The sequence below is a fragment of the Talpa europaea genome, assembly GCF_964194135.1.
Source record: "Talpa europaea genome assembly, chromosome: 3".
Taxonomy (NCBI): Eukaryota; Metazoa; Chordata; class Mammalia; order Eulipotyphla; family Talpidae; genus Talpa; species Talpa europaea.
In genome coordinates, this window is record NC_140069.1 from 2,354,273 (window position 1) to 2,374,387 (window position 20,115).

General features: G+C 60.1%; 1 protein-coding gene across 1 annotated transcript in view; it reads left to right on the forward strand.

Annotated features, from left to right (window-relative positions):
* Nucleotides 1-20,115, forward strand: part of COL22A1 (collagen type XXII alpha 1 chain) — a gene marked incomplete at its 5' end in the record, with an annotated part of 143,579 nt that overhangs the window by 40,950 nt on the left and 82,514 nt on the right. Inside the window, 9 exons of the mRNA XM_084229743.1 lie at nucleotides 901-954; nucleotides 1,649-1,702; nucleotides 2,709-2,753; nucleotides 7,473-7,526; nucleotides 8,484-8,528; nucleotides 10,676-10,720; nucleotides 10,942-10,971; nucleotides 11,256-11,309; nucleotides 14,731-14,784. Of these exons, the coding sequence (XP_084085869.1) occupies nucleotides 901-954; nucleotides 1,649-1,702; nucleotides 2,709-2,753; nucleotides 7,473-7,526; nucleotides 8,484-8,528; nucleotides 10,676-10,720; nucleotides 10,942-10,971; nucleotides 11,256-11,309; nucleotides 14,731-14,784 (435 nt within the window). The remainder of the gene's footprint in view (nucleotides 1-900; nucleotides 955-1,648; nucleotides 1,703-2,708; nucleotides 2,754-7,472; nucleotides 7,527-8,483; nucleotides 8,529-10,675; nucleotides 10,721-10,941; nucleotides 10,972-11,255; nucleotides 11,310-14,730; nucleotides 14,785-20,115) is intronic.

The following is a 20,115-nucleotide window of genomic DNA, read 5'->3' on the forward strand; positions in this document are numbered from 1 at the left end:
CCGGGTCCTCCCGGTCAGAGCCCGTCCCGCGGCGGGCGGCCTTTGCCAGCATCATCCGGGTCCCAGAGGTCAGCCCGGTAATGACAGCGCCAGCAGGCGCAGCTGCCCCTGGGCGTCACCTCTGCGCCTGTGGGGCGACTGTCCCCGTGGCCGACAAGCAGGCGTGCCCCATGCCGAGATCGGGACCCCCTGGTGGTTCCAAGGTGAAGAGTACCCCCAAGCCCCCAGCCTGCAGCTAGAGGGTTTGGGGTGCTAGGCCCAAGCAGCACCAGGTACCCACCTGACCAGCCTTTTCCTGACAGCACCCCAACTGCACCTCCTCGTCCCCACCCTGAATTGGCGCACGACCCCGAAATGCAGGCAAAACTGATCTCGACTCGGGCGGGCCGGTCTGCCTGGGAACAGGGGCCGACTTCTCCGCCAAGACCCCTGGCAGAAATCCCCTCTCCTCCCCCTGCGTCACCTTTGGCCACGTGGAGCCGTCCCCCTGTGGGGCCTGGACTGTGGGCACCTCAAAAGCCCCAGCCTTTTGTGCAGAGAGCAGGAGGTTTAGGGGGACCAAGGAGAGGGGTCCTGGGTGCCGCAGACCCCGTGCTGGGCCCTCCTGCAGGGCTGTGCTCCCGGCCCCGAGCCCCAGCCCTCTGCTTCCCTCTCTGCCCCGGCCCGTATCCTTTGGCCGCCAGCAGCAGGGGTGAGTGGGGGGACAGAACACCTCATTCAGAGGGGCTCTTGCGCCTTTGCTCCCAGAGAGCCTCTGTGGGGGTGTCTGGGCCCCTGGACACCGGCAGCCTCGTTGCTTCTGTACTGAGTTCTGGGAATGGACACACTTGAGGTTCCGGGCTGCCTGAGGGTCCAAGCCGCACCCCACGGGGCTGTGACCACTTTCTTCCCTGTGTGCAGGGGGAGCCTGGAGAGCCGGGAGAGCCGGGGCTGCCTGGCGAAGTGGGCATGCGGGTGAGTGTCTTTCCTCTGTGTCTCCTGGCCCCAGCAGACACTCTTGATGCAAAACCCATTGCTCGAGGTAGCGGGGACACGCACATGGGCCCCCCCTTCTCCGCCCGTGCTTTTAGTTCTGCTTGTGCTCCACTAAAGTCATCGACGTGGGGAATGCGCACGTGTGTGTGTGCCTGTGTCTTTCTCCTTGTGTCCTGATCGTTATTTCTGTAGGAATGGATGAGGAAAATCAGATTAACATTGGCTAAGGGAATGCAGCTTCGGTGTAGATTCTCGTAGATTCTGCCAAATCCGCTGCCCCCAGCAGCCGGCACTTGGTGGCGCAGGTGGCACCGGCACCCGGGGCTTCCACGGGGTCTTTGCGGGACTGTCCAGTTGGCCTGTCGTGCAGCAGTGTGGGGGGGGGCTGATGCCCCCGGGCTCAGCCGTGTGGTTTCAGAAGCTGCACACAGCTGGCAGACCCCAGGTGTGGGGCCCCTGGTGGATGTGTTGGCACCTAGAGCAGCACCCCGTGGCGGGTGTCAGGCAGATCCGTTTGGATCATGCTGTGCCAGGCCGGTGATGGCATGGGTTGCAAAGGGGAGGCGTGGGTGCAGGGTACCCCATGGTGGTGAGCTGTGTGCCCCCTGCAGGTCACGGTGCCAACTCTGCCTTCTCTTTCCATCCGATCTTTCCTTTGTGACTCTTTCTGTAGGGACCCCAAGGGCCACCCGGGCTTCCTGGATCTCCTGGACACCTCGGGGCTCCTGTAAGTAAAGCTTCTTCTCTAGGAAGGTTTTCTGACCCCTCCCCTGGGGCCTGCCCAGGCTGCAGGACAGACCCCGCCCTGCATCTGCACCGGATCTCTGCCTGGGCCAGCCACGCACATACAGTGCAGTGCCCGACCCTCCGGAGGACAGGCTGACACCATGTTCTCCTGCCCCAACCCCAGATAGTAACGTGTGGGTCTGAGTGGAGCCCAGGAGTTTTCCCAGCAGCCCAGGAGTGTCTGAGCCTCGCTCACAGAAGCCATGTCTACACCTGTCCCTCGTGGGGGGGGCGCAGAGCCTATTAATTCCAGCCCTTGGAACACGCAACGGAGGCGCAGTGGCCATGTGCCACCAGGAGCAAATAGAAATGGTCTCCAAGGAGCAAAGTGGCTTTTTGGTTCTCGTTAAGATTGTCCCCAAAGAAAGGCACGATGTGACCAGCACAGAGTAGGCCGCATTGCCTCGGGGACGCTCCAGACCTGTGTCGGTGTCCGACCAAAATATCGGGTGGAATTGAAATGGTCTGGAGGCTCAGCCTGTCCCCGGGGCGGGGGCGGGTCTCAGACCCTCTGCTGTCTGGATGGCACCCAGAGTCCCTGCCCCGAGGCTCTTGTCCAGACCCCGAAGTTGTAGGTGTTCATCCTGGAGCCAGCACACGGACCCGGCAGCATCTTTGCCCTTCAAAGGCCTTCCCACAGGGTCCCCACGGTCCTGTCTCCGGGAGGGGGGGCACAGGGACAGCACATCGCCACACTGGACGTGTTCCTACCTTCCAGCAGGCCCGAGCCCCTGACCTCCCTCCTGGGAGGGGCCTGACTCATCAGCTCCTGCTGCCGACCCCAGGATCCCAGCAGCTGTCAGGGGTGGAGAGTGGGGAGCAGCCAGGTGTGGAGCTAGTTCCAAGGAGACAGGATCTTCACGGCATCCAGGCAGCTGGTCCACAGCCTTCAAACAGTAAATGCTGGACCGAGATGTTGTGCTACTGACTTTCTCCTCTCTCCCCAGGGTCTCCCAGGAGAACGGGGTGCAAAGGGAGCCCAAGGAGAGAAGGTATTTACAGGCTACTTCCTTAATGCCATACAGCTTTGCACAGAAAGCAGGAGGAGGAGGCTGGGACTGACACCCTGCTTGTGTGTATGGGTGTGTGTGCGCGGGTGTGCCTGTGTGCTTGAGTGTACATATGTGTGCGCATGTGCGTGCGGTGTACAAAAGTGTGGCTGGTGGGGCCAGTGCAGACAAGGCCCTAGTTTCTCCCCCTGAGTATGAGCTCTGAGCCCAGAAGGCCTGGACCAGGAGCCGCAGGTGGGGGCCTCTCCCAAGACAGAGTGGAGGGTTTCCAGGCCCCCGTTGTTACCACGACTCCAGTCTCACCTAGTGAGCTGCATAATCTCTGCTCCGTCACCCTGACTCTCAAACAAAAGGGGCCATGCAGTGACCTCTGGTGCTGCAGCCCAGCCCTGCTCACCGAGTGAACTGGCCCAATCTGAGCCCTGACAACCTCGGCCGCGCTGGCCACTTTTTGACGATGGAGGTTGCCCATTCCTGCCAAACCACACGAGGGGACCCTGTGGCCAGACGCCTCCCCAGGCTCTGCCTGCCGGGGACAGGGGCGGCTTGTCCACTCCCTCCCCAGATGACCGTGCAGGTTCTTAGGGTCTCTCTGGACCCCTCTGTGAAGGGCCTCAAGATCAAGAACTTGATCTGGACTCTGCAAAGCCATGTCCCAGGCGCTTTTTCAGAGTCTAGTCTGTCTTCTACAGTTTGTCTCTCCAGTTTTATAAGGACTTCTAAGTTGTTACATGATGGGGTTTCATGGTGTACACTTGCGGGCTGTGGTCAGCAGTCGGGGCTACAGAGCTGCCAGGACAGGCTCTGTCTGGCCTTGTCTGTCCTCGCAGGGCGTTCGCCCCGCAGCTGCGAAGGTCTCTAACTTGTGCCGGACCACACTGTTCCAGGACGTGAACAGACCGAGCTTCATGCCCAGTGCCCCAGTACCCATCATGTAGGGTGCTTTCCAGCTTTCCACCATTAAAAACCAGGCCTCGTGATACTCTTTCAACCTTTAGCTTTATTTGCTGGTTTATTTTTCAAATGTAGGGTGATTTCCCCAGGCTCCCCCTGCTCCAAAGTGGGATTACAAGTCAGAACAAAAGATGCTTGTGTATTCTGGGTCACCTCACCAGGTCCCCAGAGGCTTTGGGTGACCAGGGGGCCGGGCAGGTGGCTTGTGTTCTCCCCCATGGTGACTGGCGCCTCGCCGGTCCCCGCACTTGGGCCCCAGGATCTGCGTCTCGGCTCCTTTGAGAGTTTGGACGTGCGTGATCCACTGTTCAAATCTCCACTCGGTGGCTCTTGGCTCGTGACAGTGTGGGGACCGCGCCTCTGAGACAGCCGAGTGGTCAGCACAGCACAGCGAGTGGACAGGCGGCTGCGGCCCCCAGGACCAGGCCTGGTCTAGAAGCCCACTCGGCCGCGGGCAGAGCTTGGGGACCAGGTGGTCCTCAGGGCTTGGATAGCACAGCAGGAGGCACTAAGACCCAGGCCTGTGACCTGACCCTCAGGTGCATGGCACCTCCCAGTGAATCCAAGGGAGAACCTTCTGCCTCAGTTTCCCCAGAAGCAACATCTCACATAGGGGAACACCTTATCCCCGGCCACACATACACACACGCAATGATCCCAGAGTCGACAGCCTGCGTCTGAGCCCTGCACAGAGGGGGGAGCCCTGGGCTCGATGCTGGGCAGCCGTGTCCCCGGCATAGGGGCTCTGTGAGGATGAAGTGAGGGGTGTATTTCTGAAATGCTTATGACAGTGCTGGCAGCTCCGGGGGCAGACAGACAGACAGAGACAGGAGTTGGGGGAGGCATGGCAGCGGGCTCTGCTAGCCCAGCATGGGAACTGCCTGCCGACGCCTCCTGACTTTCTGGCTGACCCTGAGGGGCGCTGTCCCCCACCCCCGGGCTCCTCCATTTCCCCATCTGTCCAAAGAGAAGCCTGAACCTGATCCCAGCTCCGGCATCTTTCGAGTTCTTTTCTCCCACGGGCTCTGCAAACTGTTTATTTTCCCGGGAACTGCTCTGATTTCTTACCTCAGCAAGAAGGAAGTTTCCATCTTCCCTGGAGACAGTCAGTCCAGCTGCCTGGCTCGCCTGCACGGAGCTGGGCCAGGAGCACCTGTCCCCAAGGCCATGCCCGACAGCCGCCTGCAGGCAGCCCTGTAAGCCCCGGCAGCCCTGCTTTTCCAGAAGATGCCCCTGCGGGCACCGCAAGGTGTGGAGCCCCTAGGCCCCAGGATGCCGGGGTGACAGAGGCAGGGAGGGGCTGGGATGGTTGGCAAATCCTAAGGTGGATCTAGCTGGTCACCAAGGAGGCCACTCACTGCAAGGGCCCCAAGTGGGCTGCATTGGTCCCCACTCCCTAGACCCCCGTGGGTGGATGTGACCACCCAGCTCCTGAGGCCCCCGGGAGCTTCCAGGGCTCTGCCCTGACTGCAGAACAAGGTGGCCCGAGGACGAGGGTAACAGCACCAGCCATCTTTGGAATCAGAAAGCCAGATTCCCATTGATCCCTTGGCTCTCCCTCACCGGCTCTGGGGCCTCATAGAAGCTTCTAGCCCCTCTGACCCCATGGGCACCAGGACGTGGTCCCTAAGACTCGCTTCCTCTCCTGCCAACAGAGGCGCAGGTGGAGGGGGGGCCGGAGCTGCAGGCGGGGGACGTTCCTTTCAGCTGTCCGAGCGCGCTAAGGAGGGCAAAACCCGTGCGGCCTCAGAGGCCCTGGAGCGCAGCGGCGGGCCTGCTTTTCTTCTTTTCGGTATTTCAGGAGCTCCCGCGAGGAGCAAGAGCCCAGAGAGGAGGAGGCGTGTGCCGGCCCAGCGGCCCTGGCAGAACCGGCTCAGAACTCAGTCTGCGGCTCCTGGCTCTCCTCGCTCATTCCTTCTGTCCCAGACTCATACCCCCTCTTTTCCTATGACATCCATCTCCCGCTGTCCCCTTCAGCCGTCTGCTTCCCTCTCCTGCTCCCCACAGACATGCTGTTTCGCCCCCTTCCAGGCGGCAGGTGCTGTTCCAGGCATTCACATTTGCCAGCTCACCGAAACCCGCAAGGCAGTTGTAGGAGATAAGTAGCATCTCTACTGGCAGGTGGGGAAACTGAGTCACAGGCTAAGTGATGGCCTAAGGTCACACAGCTTGAGTTTGGGGGAGTCAGGGGTTAGTCTGGGTTGTAGGCGGGTCTCCTGCCCCAGCACCTGCACCCCAGAACCTGCAACACTGTCTGTGCAGGGGCCAAGCTTGCGGCTCCCACCCCGTCCTTGGGCGCTGGCGTGGCTGGTACCGCGGGAACCAGGGCCAAGAAAGCAGACAGCACAGAGCAGAGCGGCTCCAACCTCCGGGGTGTGCGCTCCAGCTGGGCCTCTGGCCATTCTCCCCGTCGCCTCTACTCCACCCCGCGTCCCAGCGGTTCCTGCAGGCCTTGCGGTTTGAGGTTCTACTTTACACACGGCCACCTTGACCCGACCCTCCCTCCCTGCCTCTGGCTGCCTCTGCTCTCAACTCCTCGCCCACCCTCACCTGCTTTCTCCTGCTCCTCCCCCCACCCCTGCTAATGGAGACACATCCGTCAGCTCTGTGCCGTGTCCTGGCCCTGCTCCCTGTGCTGAGCCTCGGGGATGCAGACACGGCGTCCAGCATGTCCCGCCCAGCAGCCCACAGCCTGCAGCATCCCAGGCGAGCCTGGCGGGCTCTTGGTCTGCAGGGGCCCCAGCACTGTTGGTCTGCAGGGCCAGGCCGGGGCATGTGGGGGCTGGGCAGCAGAAAGAGTCCCCTGCTTCGAGATGGCTCCCGCTTCCTCCGCTGAGTCTATGGAGGCCCTGCTCCGGGGACACTCGGGAGCCTGGCCCGCGGCACGAGTGCTCTGGCAGGGAGGCTGGACGTCTCGGGCCTGGGGTGATCTCCCAGGCCCCAGGTGCTCTGTGTGCTCGCCCGTGAGGTGAGGCCTCTGGGTTCCCCGGGCCCGTGGCAATGGGTGAAGGTGGCCAGCAGGGGATTCTCAGGGGGCTTCCACTACAGGGTGTGTGGGGGTGCACGGCACTGTGGGTGGTGATGGACTCAGGTGCCTGCAGCTCACAGCCCCACACCCAGGGCTTTGGCCCCGCATAGGCCCACGAGACGGACACAGTGTGCGGAGAGGCCACGTGGGTACTGCGGAGAGGGCGCCGGTCTCCCTGACCGCTGACCAGGCTCCTCAGCCCCAACATGAGTGAAGTCTAGACTGGGGTGTGTGTGTGTGTGTGTATGTGTGTGTGTGTCTCTGTGTGTGGGTGTGTCTGTGTGAGTGTGTCTGTGTGTATGTCTGTTTCTGTGTGTGTGTGTCTGTGTATCTGTGTGTGTCTTGTGTGTCTCTGTGTGAGTGTGTGTGTGTGTCTCTGCAGGTGTGTCTGTGTCTCAGTGTCTGTGTGTGAGTCTGTGTGTGTGTCTCTGTGTGAGTATCTGTGAGCTTGTCTGTGCCTGTGTGTGTGTGTGTGTGTGTGTGCGTGTGTCTGTGTGAGGGTCTCTGCAGGTGTGTCTGTGTGGGTGTCTGTGTGTGAGTGTCTCTGTGTGTGAGTGTGAGTGTGCACTATAAGCACGGTGTCTGGCGGGGGGAGGGGCTGAGTGCTGTAAGGCCCCAGGCCTTTGCTCCCCCACTTTCCGGGATGTGGCTGTGGGGTCTGGCCGCTGCCCTCTGTGCTCACCGTTGGGTCTTCATTTCTCCTCTTTCCCTCTGTCCAGGGGGAGCGAGGCCTGGATGGGCTTCCCGGGAAGCCCGGGGAGACTGGCGAGCAGGTAGGTGCGCGAGGGCGCTGGACTGGGGTTAGCGGGAGGACAGGAACGGTGGGGTCTGACACAAACTCTGCAGGGTTGGGGTGCCGTGACCCCTCTCTGCATCTCTGGGCATCTGCGGGTCCCGGGTATAGGCCCCCACCCCTGTGCCAGGGGCCCCAGGGAGCACGGGGCTCTAAACCCTTCCTGACCTCACGTGTGAGTGACGTCACACCTGACGATTAACCTCAAGGCCCGGGCAGCCAGACACGCTGGCGGCAGGCCCGGCCGGGAGGGCAGAGGCGCGAGGACCACCACAGGCCCATCCGTGTGGGCCGGCGTGTAGATACGGGGATGTGAGAGGCCGTGGAAACCGGGCGGGCATGCTGGGGGGTCCTGCGGGACCTGCAGAAAGGGAGAGAGGGCACAGAGCACCCGTGACTGGCGACGGAGCTCTCAGGACGGACAGACAAGAGCGAAGCCGACGGCCTGGGTGTCCCCAGAGAGGGCGCTCGGAGGGAGGCCGGGGCAGTGGAAGGCAAGTCTTATGCCCTTGAATGTCGCCCTGAGGACCTGGTCTCTGGGAGTAACTAATTCAAATATTTAAATGATTACAACAAAGTTACCCTAAAACCATGTCTCTGCATTGAAGACAGCGAGGGAACGCGCCAGCTTATCAGTCAGGAGCACGAGTCACTGGCAGGAGACTGGGGGCCCAGGGGGGGCTGCTTCCTCTCCAGACGGGTCCTCACCTCCCCTGTGCTGGCTCAGACACTTCCCATGCCGCGGCTCTGGGGTGCGCCCGGGGACCAGGGAGACGTGGCCCCTGGGCGAGTTAGGGAGAACTGTCAGCTGTGAGGCGGCGGGGAGTTTGGGCTCAGGTGGGCTGTGCCTTTGGGGAAGTCAGGGTGCAGCGTGGGCCATGCCCTGCCCACCGCCTCCATCAGCACCCCGACTGCCCATGTTCCTTCTCTCCCCCAGGGAAGACCCGGCCCCCCTGGTGTGGCGGGACCCCAGGGACAGAAGGTAAGCAGGCCCTCGGAGCGGGCGAGTAGGGATTTCAGGGCAGGTGGGCCCAGGTTGACTTTGGGGGAGCGGGACCTGGGCTGACTTTGGGGGAGGGTCACCTGGGCTGGCTTTGGGGGGGTGCCCAGGTGACTTTGGGGGAGGGTGGCCCAAGCTGACTTTGGGGGCGTCCAGGCTGACTTTGTTCCTGGAACAAAGGGCAGACAACGGAGATGAGGGAACTCAGCTCGACAAGATGTTCCTGGCTCTCATTTTTAACATTTTTTTCATTTTTAATAAAAATCCATTTAGAAATACCCAAAGCATCCTATTATATAATACCCAGATTATTAAAATATGACGTAGCTTAAATTTCCGTGTGGACTAAGGCAGGCCGTGGACAAACAACCCTCCCAAGTCCTCTCTCCTCTCTCCTCTCTCCTCTCTCCTCTCTTCCTCTCTCCTCTGCAACGTTTCAAGCAATTGCCAGAATGCTGACCCTGACCTGGGCCGCATCTTGAATAAGCAAAGCAAAGGTTGTGTCTTATCATGCCAGCGTCTATTCTGGAGAGTTTTTCAACAAGACTTGAATGTCTTGCTTAGAATTTCTGGATTGCAACTGAAAAAAAAAAAGCTGCATGTAAAATTGTTTTGCAAAACAATTTTGCAACAGATTTTGGGGTGTCCTGGAGAAGCAGGTGAAGGCAGGTGTCAGGGAGCAGGGGGCTGGAAAGGTGAGGTGCTCTGGGCTGTAATGGGGGGTGATAACATACAAGAGGGTGAAGCTATTCCGGCGTCTTGAGGAAGGTCATCCTACGGGGGGGCCTGCTGGGAGAGAAGGGACAGCAGAGGGGTCCCTTAAAGGTGAAGTGAGAAGGGGGAGGGAGGTGGGAGGGGGAGACAGAGACAGGCCTCCCTGCACCCCCCTGTCCCTCCGCCGAGCCGGTGAAGGTCGTGCTGACTCAGACTAGCTGCGGCCCGAGGGAGCGCCGGGCAGGGGCCTCGCGGCTCCGACTGTCCAGCGCAGACACGCTGGGCCCCGTCCAGGTAAACGGATTGATGTGCAGGCTGAAAGCGCCCTGGCCTCGGCCTGGAGCTGGAGGAGGCTGACGCCTTCCAAACTGGCCCCTTGGGCCTGGTTCTAGCTGAGCTAGCTGTTCTCTGCAGCCGCATGTGCTCAGAGCTGAGGTCAGCACCATCTGTGATCCCGGCTTCAGGGTTTAACATACTCCTGTAGCCCTCCTGGAGTGGGGGTGCTGAACCCTAAGGTAAGGAGTGGATTTCAGATCAGTGCGAGGGACGGTCCTTGAAGTCTGGGTCTAGGGGACGACTCTGCCCTGCTGCTGCCTGTGTGTGTGTGTGCATGCGTGTGTGCGCGTGTGTGCGCCTGTGCCTGTGTGCATGTTGAGACGATGTTTCTGAGCAGGACTCATTACATGTGAGAGGTGAGCAGGTGCATGGTGGAAGGACATACAACATCATTAACTCTGCGCCTTCCCCTCAACTGTGCCCTGAAACCACACTCTGAAAACCAGAGCACAGTCGCCCGGGGCCCGGGAAGCCCGGGGATGCTCTGTGAAGGTGGTGACTTGGCCGCGGGCGTGGGGCCGGTGGAGGGCGACTGTGTAGGTTCCGGGCCAGGGAAGCAGGCCCTGGGCACACGCGGCTGGCAGCTGCGCGTCATCAGCTGAGAGGACGCTTTTGCTCACTCATCACCTCATTGGCTCCGGCCCACCTCTCTGACAGCAGGTTTGCGTGTTCCCCACGCCCCTGAGCAGCCTCTAGAGAAAAGGAAAAGGTCAGTCCCCGCGGGTCTTCGGGTGTTGGCTCCGCGGAGGGGTCTGTTTCGCTACAGGCCCCTGGAGAAATGGCCAGAATAGGCTCTGTGGAGCCCAAGCCCCCCGGCGAGCTGGTCCCCTGCAGCTGCCATCGCCCCGCACTGGCCGTGGAGGTGGACACAGGACAGCCTGTGTGTCGTGACGGTGGAGGGGCTGGGGTCCCCACCACGCGTGTGCCGGTCCCTGGTGTGGTGGATGCTGTGGCGGTTGACCTGATGCTGGACCGTGGACTTGGCACAGCTGCGCCGAAAGGACCAATGGCCGCTGCGCTGGGCACGCTGGCCAGGGCGGAGCGAAGGTGACAGAGGGCACTGTCTGTCGTTTGTGCAGGGCGACGTGGGGCCTGCGGGACCTCCGGGCCTTCCCGGCTCCGTGGTGAGTGCTCAGCCGCCTCGGGCTGGAGTCGGGGGTCCTGGCTGGCGGAGGGCTGTGCGGGGGGGTCTCGCCTCAGAAGGGGGAGAGCTTCGGTACTGAGCACAGGTCGGCTGGGGAGGAGACAGCTGCCGCCCTGCAGTGTGACACAGACCGCCTTGGTGGAGCAGGGTGGGGACTCTCGGGACCCACCACTATCTTTGCTGACGCCTGTTTGTCCCCAGGTGCAGAGAGAGGGCCTGAAGGGCGAGCAGGTAAGGGGATGGCCCTGCCATCGTGGGCCGTGGGTGTCGCAGAAACAGGACGGTGGCCCCAGCCAGGGCGTCACACCTGCTCGTTGAGCTGAGATGGAGCCATCCACCCTTGCCACCCACCCCTGCCAGAGGGGTCCACCCACCCCTGCCAGGAGCGCATGCACCCCACCCCAACTTGCCTCCAGGGCCCCTGGGGAGCGCAGTGAATCTCGAGCCAGCACAGGGCTGGGTGGGTGGTGAAGGGCGCTGTAACTAAGGGCATCTGTTTCTGCTTGTGTTGCCAGGGAGCTCCGGGTCCACGAGGTCACCAGGGCCCACCTGGGCCACCAGGAGCTCCGGTGAGTCGCCCCTCCCAGCCCAGGGTCCCTCGTAGCTTTCAGGATCTAGAAAGTAACAGTCTTCCTCTTCCCTCATTCTCGGAGAAGCTCGTCCCTTCATCTGAGTGCCCCACATCCTGTCAACACCCGTAGGGGGGCCCGAGTCTTGGGGGTGTCACCGGCAGCAGGTCACCAGAGGGCACTACAGCCTGGGTACCCCCTTCAGAGCCGCAAGCCTGGGCAGCCCTTTCTGGGTCCCCCTCCAGTCTGGTATCTCAGCTCCTTTCAGGTAAAGGGGTGAAGCAGGGGCCCCCAGGGCCCAGGGAGCACCCTCTACCCACACGTGCCTTCCCGGGTCTCTGCCTCCATGGGGCATGGACGTGCCACGCTCTGGCCTCTCCCTCATTGTGGTGTGATGACTGGGCTGACCCTCAGGAGGAGGCCAGCCGAGGGCTCTGCGGTCACTGGCAGCGTGAGCCGAGATGCGCGGGGCCCCTGGGGGCGCGGCCGGTCCCCTGGGTCGGCGTGCCCCCCAGCACTCCTACCTCTTTCAAGTGACTGTGATTTTTTGAAAGAAGATGCTTATTAGGAAGTAATCTGTATAATCCAAATATTATATGAAATATTCATGTTCTTTGAACTATTCATGGATTTGTATTAATGGGTGGATTTGCATTAGTCCATCAAAGTCCACGTCTCAGTGGACAAATGTGTATGGTTTTGCCGGTGAAGCCAGGAGACGCTCAGAGGATGCTTCCTCCCAGTGCAACTAAAGCAATTCCACAGCAGGGAGTCCCGGTCAGAAAGCTGCCTCTGCCTCTGTCATCTGAGCTGTTGCTGACTTCACAAGGCCCGGGTTTCAGTCTGCCGTTGAGGCATCTGCCCAGCGGTGGGTAGGGAGTGCTGCAGGCGGTGCGCGTGCCCTCAGCCCTTACCTCTGTGGGTAGATGCAGGTACATTTCAGATTTCAGCTGACAAGTGCCGAGTGTCCATGCATAATACATTTCATCAGGACGTGTTTGCACATTAAGTCTGTCGGTGAGAAGGCATTCATTGCATCTTTGGCCAATGAAGACATCGGTGCAAAGATACTGAGGGGCTTGCACAAGGCTACATAGTTATTAAGAAGCAAAACGGGGCTCTGGCCCAAGATTTGAGTGTGGAGCCCACACCCTCTTCACCCCTGTGTGTGCAGCAGAGCACCCGTCCCCCAGCAGCGCCAAAGAGAATCGCTTGGCTTCACGCTCCCGCTAAGGAAAAGGCAGCTAACAGGGTGCAGCCCTGCTTGTGCCGGGCGCGGCTTTCCTGGCCTCTTACTCTGGGGGCGGGCATGGAGTACACGGTCGTCTCCTCCATGTGCAGACTTTGCTACGCTAGACGAGGCGGGGAGGAAAAGCAGGAACTCTAACCCCTTGTGGATATCGACTTTCTCGCATGCAAAATATTTTTTTTTTTTTTATATAGAGGCATGTTTTCTTTCTTTCTTTATTTGTTTGTTTTTGTTTATACAAGCACTGAGTACAGTCAGAAGCGCGGGAGGGTGAGAGAATTCACCAGAGCCAGAGCGGGGAGCAGAGCAGGCAGAAGGACCGAAGGACACTGCTGAGGGGAGCAGCGGGCGGCAGGAGAGGTCTGCGCGCCATGTGGGACCCTCCTCCGGTGGCCGGGGAGCGGCCAGGGATCGAACCGGCGCTGCAGAGGCCATGGGCAGCTTCGCAACCCAGTGCTCAACCGCTGCGCCACCGGGGAGGCCCTGCAAAATATTTTTTAAGATTTATTTATGCATACAAGAACTGGGGTACAGGCCAGAAGTACCCCTGGCTTGATCAAAAGCCGACTCAGGCCCATGGAGGGCTGGGGACCTCACGGGCACCCAGGGATGGTGAGGTGGTGCCCCCGCAGTGGGAGCACAGGGCACCGTGGGCTTGGGAGGCACCGGGATCTGGAGCCAGAGCTCTGGTTGCGGCGTCTGGGGACATGACTTAACCTTCCCAATCTTTGGCTTCACTGGATGTCACTGTGGTGTCATCGGTGCCCACGTGCATGCCTGGGAGGTTGAGGGGGCGATGGATGCGGCCGTGCTCTGCCAAGCCCCACGCAGCTGGGCCCAGATCAGCTTCTGCCTTGAATCCCAGCAGCACTTCCCAGGCCCGCCACGGCGCGGTGGCTCTCCGCTTACTCACTGGAATCAAATTGAGAAGCTGGCCTCGGTGACTTCTGTTGAGAATGGAAAATTTTGAGTTTGTGCTTAGCAATCTCAGAGAGAGAAAAATGCACCCCGTTCTCAAAATGGAAAGAGCACACAGCCTCCTGCATCCAAATGCAGAGCCGTCCGGGGCCCACATCCCTCATCCTCCCCCAAGATGAATCAGGCGCGGGCAGTTTCATCAACGTCTGCTTGAACCTAATAAAGCGGGGCCGGCTGGGAAGATTGAACCCCAGGGCTCCTCGCTGCTGAGAGCTGGCTCCTGCAGGCCCCGAGCCCCTCGGGTCAGCCTGGCGAGGAGGGAGGCTCGGACCCCCGCGGGCTGCCCGGCGTCCATCTGTGTGTTCCAGTGGGAGGCACAGACCCTGGCCCCTCACACAGCTCTGCCCCGGGGAGTGACGCATGAGATGGCAGCTCTCAGTGCCATCCTGGTATTTGTGGAAGGCGAAGAGTTGCAGGGAGGGTATTTCTGGCCCAAATTCATGTGGAATCAGAGTCACGGCTGAGCCGGGGTTCCAGCTGCCCACTTGCATCCCGCACCTCCTCCTCGGTGCCGTTGGGGTGTACTTCGGGGGCCCAGGGGCTAGGCTGGGGCTCTCCCATCCATCCTGCATGTGGTCCTCAGCACTGCTCAGCTGGGGTGTGGCCCTCCCGGGGAGATGAGCTAACTGAGGCTCCAAGGCACAGGCGACTTGCCTGAGGTCATGAGCAGACACCCGGTGGGGGTCGGAGGGCAGGGCTGGAGTTAGGTCACTGGGACCCCTTCCTGGCCGGGGTCCTGGCCACAAAACCCTTGCCTTGCTGAGACAAATTGATTTATTTGTCCGGACTATTCTATTTTGTGTTTTCCTGTTGCCTGAGTGTCAGCTAATCCCGGCTGGTCTTGCTGAGCCAGCAAGCTGCCTGGGAGGGGGCGCTCGGCTGAACGCTGGAGACGCTTGGATTGCAGACAATTCCTGTCTGTTCTCCGTGCAAAGCGCCGTGAGCCGCATTTGCTCCTGCTGTGTCACCTTTAAAGTGTCTGATGCTGCCTGCATCGGGGCTGGTCGAGGTTCTCAATCAGATCACATGGATGCACGTGTTTTAAAATGTTAATAGATTTGAGGAGAGAGGCTGGTTCTTCCCTTCGGCCTCCCAGGACGGTGTCTTCCTATCCAATATCCAATGAGAGGCCGAAATGCCCCCTGCGGTGTCGACCCTGCAGTTACCTTCTCTCTCTCTTTCTCCCTCCTAAAGGGTCTGATGGGTCCGGAAGGCAAGGAGGGACCTCCTGGCTTGCAAGGGCTCCGGGTGAGTACACGCTGTCCTCCGACCCCGCGGCTCACCCACACGGCCGCCGCTGGAGCAGCTCAGGCGGCGGCAGCCTCGTGCGCTGAGGATTGGGAGCAGGTGGTGAAGGGTTAGATCTGGTCCCGCCCACAGGGCCAGGGGCCTCAGCTTTGCGTTTGGGACTTGGAGACATGAGGACGTATGGAGGCTCATACCCCTGTGTGGTCAGAGCCCAGTGAGTGAAATGGGGGCCCTTGCATGCTTTGGTATGAGAAAATAAACAAATACAAAAGTAGAAGGACTAGGAAATGATCCCCCAGGCTCCCCAAATCTGCTGCACCACTTGTCAAGTCACTGGCTGTTGACTTATGCCAGCGCCGCCTCTGTCCCCTGCTGGGCGAGCTCAAAGCCTCCCGGGCCTCACTTTGAGCTGCTGCCTGCTCAGCCCAGGATTTGGGGGTGAGGTAGTCGCTGTGTGGAGAGTAGCCGGCGGGGAAGGCGGCTGGTGAGAGGTGACCAAGTGATCCAATGGTGGAGGTGGCCCAGGCCAGGGGTGGGGCTGGAGGGGAGCCTCCTGGGCCAGATGGTGGGGTGGTGTGGGGCGAGGGCCCCTGGGAAAGGCAGATCTCCTGCCCCCGAGGGACTCAGGGCCCAGAGAGCCAGGAGGCCACAGATGGGAGCATCTGTGGAGGTTGCACAGGGAGTACCGAGGGCTGCCCCTCCTCCTGCTGCCTCTGGTGAGCGAGGACAGTGAGCACACCCGGCCTCCTGTGACTGCCGCTCTGTCCTCGTGGGTGACACTGCTAGGAAAACACCCACAAAGGCAAACTGATGTGCGCGTGGGCTGGCTGGAGGCAGCTTCCGGTCAGGTTGGCCTCTGCTGAGTCGGACACGTGAGACAGAGCACTTACTTCTCCTTCCCCGGCGGTGCCCTGTCACATCCCCTCATCGGCTGCAATGCAAGCATCCCTCGGAAAAGCTCCGAACCCTCCCCACACCAGCTATGTAAAGGGAAGGGATAAGACACGGGCAGCTGCAGGGACCTGGAAATGGAGAAGCTGAGACTAAAACAAGGGCTCCAAGCCTTTACTTTAGAGATTAGCACCAGGCAGACAGGTAATCCCCGGTGAGGCAAACGCATTCATTTGGACAAAGCTGGTATTTTCCACAATGACACAGTGAAAGGGGGGATCAGGAGCCCAGTGCCCCCGAGCCACCCCCAGAGTTAGGAGCACACTCAGCCGCAGGCAGTGCTCGGGATACTGCTGATCCGAAGTTTCTGGACTAGAACGAGCCTGGCTTAATGCCACGGAGGTGCCTGGACACTCTAGAACTCCCAGGTCCATATTTTCAAAATCTGTGATGTCCCGTTCACCCACCCAAATAAACATCTGGCCGCACCCCAGCCTTAACTTCCTGGGAGGACCAAGACCGGCTATCACAGCCCGTCGCACTTGAGATGCAGCGATCCTGGATGTCTCACCACAGCGATCCTGGATGTCTCAGCGCGTGCCATTGCTCTTAGCACATTTTAAACAGGTTCCACCTGTGCAGGAATAAACTGAATGTGCACTAGGGAGGAGATAACGTTGCCTGGACAAGCAGTGCAGAGCCGGGGCTCACCTAGGTGGCGTGTGGAGCTCATCAAGGGTTCCGTAAGGCAGGGCAGTTTGAACTCCATTCTGCAAACCCCAAGGCTACCCCGTGTCACACCGATTATAAATGCTGGGGCAGGGACTGGCACTCGGGTCTGCCTGGCTCAATCCCTTCAGTGGTGTGTGAGTGCACGAGTGTGCATGAGCATACGAATGTGTGCACACGTGTACACGTGAATGCATGTGAGTGCACATGCATCGGGTCACATGTGCATATGGACATGCAAATGCATGCGCGCAGTGAAACACACACCTGCCCATTACACGCACATGTTTGTGTGTGTCCGTTTACATGTGTGTGTGCACGTGTGTGTTTGAATGCACCCGAATTCTAAACGAGGCTTCGGCAGCCCTGTGGTGGGCGCGTGGAGAGAGCAGCTCCTTGGGACAGGCCGGCTGGTTCTGTGGCTGCGTAGCACACACTGTGCCTTGTTCTCTGGCTGTTGGAGTCAAGGGTCTCATGTTGCCAAAAGCTCTCAGGCCCATCAGCTCTGATTTGTAGTAGATTCCAGGAGAGAAACATGGGCAGTCGTTTGTCAGTGGCAACCTGCTTTGGATTTGTTTTACTTTTCAATGTGTGAAGCCCTTTCTCTGGCCTCTCCCTGCTCTGCAGATGGCCAAGGCCGGTGCGGGTCACAGGTTGCCATTTGATTCATCTCCTGGCACGGAGCCAGGGTTTATATCAGGCCACTCCAGGCTGCCCCTAAGCACCTGGGTTCAGCTCGAACCAGTAGAAAATAATCTTGTTTGACATTTGGAGGCACGAGAACAGGAACTGAGCAAAAGACCATACGGCCCATATTAGAACCACTCGCACAAGCAATCGCTTTATCTGCTAATGGCCCCTCACCTGGCTGGGTGAGCGCCTCCTGGCTGGAAGAATTGCTGATCTGAATTTATGGGCTTCCTCTTCTCCACGGGCAGCCCGGCAGCCCTGGGAGATCAGTCCTGCTCAGCATCCTGACATTCAGAATGAATTGAAAAATCTACCCTCGTGACAAATTACACGCGCTTATCCAGATACCGCGTCGGGTAGCAATTTAAAAGAGAGGAAAAGAAAAATGACAAGAAACAGGCTCATTGGTAGTAACACAGTTCTTATTGCTGCAAAACCTGCCCTTGCCAGTACTTCGCAAATGTCCACAGCCAGTTATAGCTCCAAAATGCGGAGGTTGCGCGGCTGCTGCTCTCTCCAGCACCGGCACTACCCCCTTCACCAGCACCGCCGCTGTCATCGGCACCAGCACCCCCACCATCATCACCACCATCATCACCACCATCAGCAGCACCATCGCCACCACCATCAGAATGAATTGAAAGTCGTCACCTCCACCATGACCACCACCACCACTACTGGATGTCTCCGAATGGCGGACACCATGCTAAGCACTTTCTGGGCTTGATCCCATTTAATCCTCATGGCCCCGCCAGGGGTTTTGAACCTGGATTTATTTGACATGTGGTCTCTCCCCCACGACGAGGACTCCAAAGAGCTAGTTTACTGCTGCAACTGTCGTCCTTATCGGAGCCCTCATCACCTTCCTCCTCAATCTCCAAGCATCTGTTCCAGCTGCGTGACACTTTCATTAAACTCATCAGTCACCTCCTCGGATCCGAGCTGTGTCTTCCACTGTTGTCTTTGATAATTACAATGATTGTAATTTTCCACTTGAGGAAACGAGGACTCAGCGAGATCAGTGGCTGCTCCCCCGTCATCCACCTTAGACGTGGCGCTCTCCCCCTCATGCCATCGTCAGGGAGCTGGCGAAAGGGCACATCGACTCCCTTTCACGGTAGTTGGCAGCCCCGCCGCGTAATCACTTGCACGGAACCTGACACCCCAACCCTGGTAGCTCCAACCCATTAACTCTGGGGAAGCGCCAGGGAACTTATCTCTCAAATATGTTCCAGCCATGTTGGCCATTATTTCCTGTCATTGCAGGATGTTGTGGGCGAGGTGGCACGGGCAGGCCTGTGCTTTTGACAAGTGGAGGCGGCGCTGGCTCTTACATACAGACGGTGCTGTGGGCCAGTCCAGAAGCCAGAAACCTGAAGGGGGTGTTTGGGGCACAGCTAAGCCGCTGACTTGAGCTGTTGCTTAGGGGCTGGGAGCAGGGACAGGGCGTGGAAAAGGCAGATCAGACTCCCCGGGCTGGCAGCTGCCGTGCTCGCAGCTTGGGGTGTCTCTGAGAGAAGGAGTGGTCTCCGACTGTTTTTGAGGCGGGAATGATGTCAACAGAGCTGCTTTCACCCTTTCGGAAAAATAACCTGCAGCATAGGTTGGTCCAGAAAAGTCTGGAAGGGTCTGGGCCGTGGTGGCAAGAAGCAAGAGGGCTTAGCGGGGCTGGAGACGCCCCAGGTGCTGTGGGGGGAGAGTGTGAACCCAGGCCCCAGGCCTGATGGGAGAGCCGCTGCCGAGTGTTTCTGGGGGATGCGACATCACCCAGAAAGGGGATGCCTTTGGGGAGGAGGGGCTGCCTTGCACCCCGTGATCCGCATTCCGGCCCTTTCTTCCATGGCCTCTGGCCTCCTTGTCTTTCTCCTCCTTGCTATAAAGCTCAAGGGGTGTTGGGGTCTCGGGGTGCCTTGCTCCCCACCATTTTCTCGCCCCACCTCTCCTCCCTGCCCACAGTCCTTCTCTGGGTCAGTGTTTCCCCTCGCTGGCCGGGGAGCGCCTCCTGACTCATCCACGCCCTCTGCAAACCCTGTCACCGCCGTCGGTGTCCGTGGAGTATCAGTCAGGCCGCCGCAGGAGCCCCGCAGCCCGGGTGGCAGGAGCCGCTACGCCTCGCACACCCCCATCAGGCGCCGGCTCACCTGGGCTAGGGAACGTGACGCTGCTCCCGTGGGTTGGCGTAGCCGCCCCGCTCCCTCGCCAGGGGTGCCCATGGCCCGGATGGGGGTCCCCATCCAGGTCCTGCTCTCGGATCCTTTCCTGCCCACGACTGTGCTCCCTCGTTTCACACAGCTTTCCTGTGACCAGGGTGACCGCTGGCCGGGGCCTGGTCTGATGTACTCACCCGGCCTTTCCAGTGACCCCAGGAGAGGGTTTATCTCACGAATACCCAGCGACTCCGTGGCATGGCCCGGAAGTCCTTGGAGGGCGTCTGCTCTCAGCTCCCTGAGGAAGGGGCTGGCAGCCCTGCGCCCTCCGATTCAGCCCCGGCGTTCACGTTCACCAGCGCAGCCTCAGGTGCAGACAAAGTGCCCCCCAACGAGACACATGCTTTGTGATCGCATTTGGAATTTCACCTCCTGTGTTGAGTCGCCTGTTCTGACCTCGCCGCACCTCCTGGGTTGGGGTGTGGCCCGGGGGGTCCTCCTCAGTCTCCCTGAGTCAGGACACAGCTGGCCGCAGCTTCCCTTCTTAGCCTGGCCTCTCCTGGCCACTGTCTGCTGTCCCCGCTGGCGTGCTCGGGCCTGCTCCCTCCCGAGGGGCAGCTTGTCCATGTGGCCCCTGACATGCGGAGTCCTGCAGGCGCAGGCATGTCTCGGGCCCCAGACGGAGGTGGCCGAGGATGAGAACAGGGCCAGGCCCTGTCTGCAGGAGGCCTGAGCCTGCAGGGAGAGATGGAGTGAGCAGCAGGGGAGGCCGCGGGCCACAGGCAGAGGGTGTTCTCGGCTGGGGGGCTGGAGAAGGCCCTGGATGGAGGAGTGGGGTGCTGGGGAGGGGTGGGGGCTTTGGGGGTGGGATGGG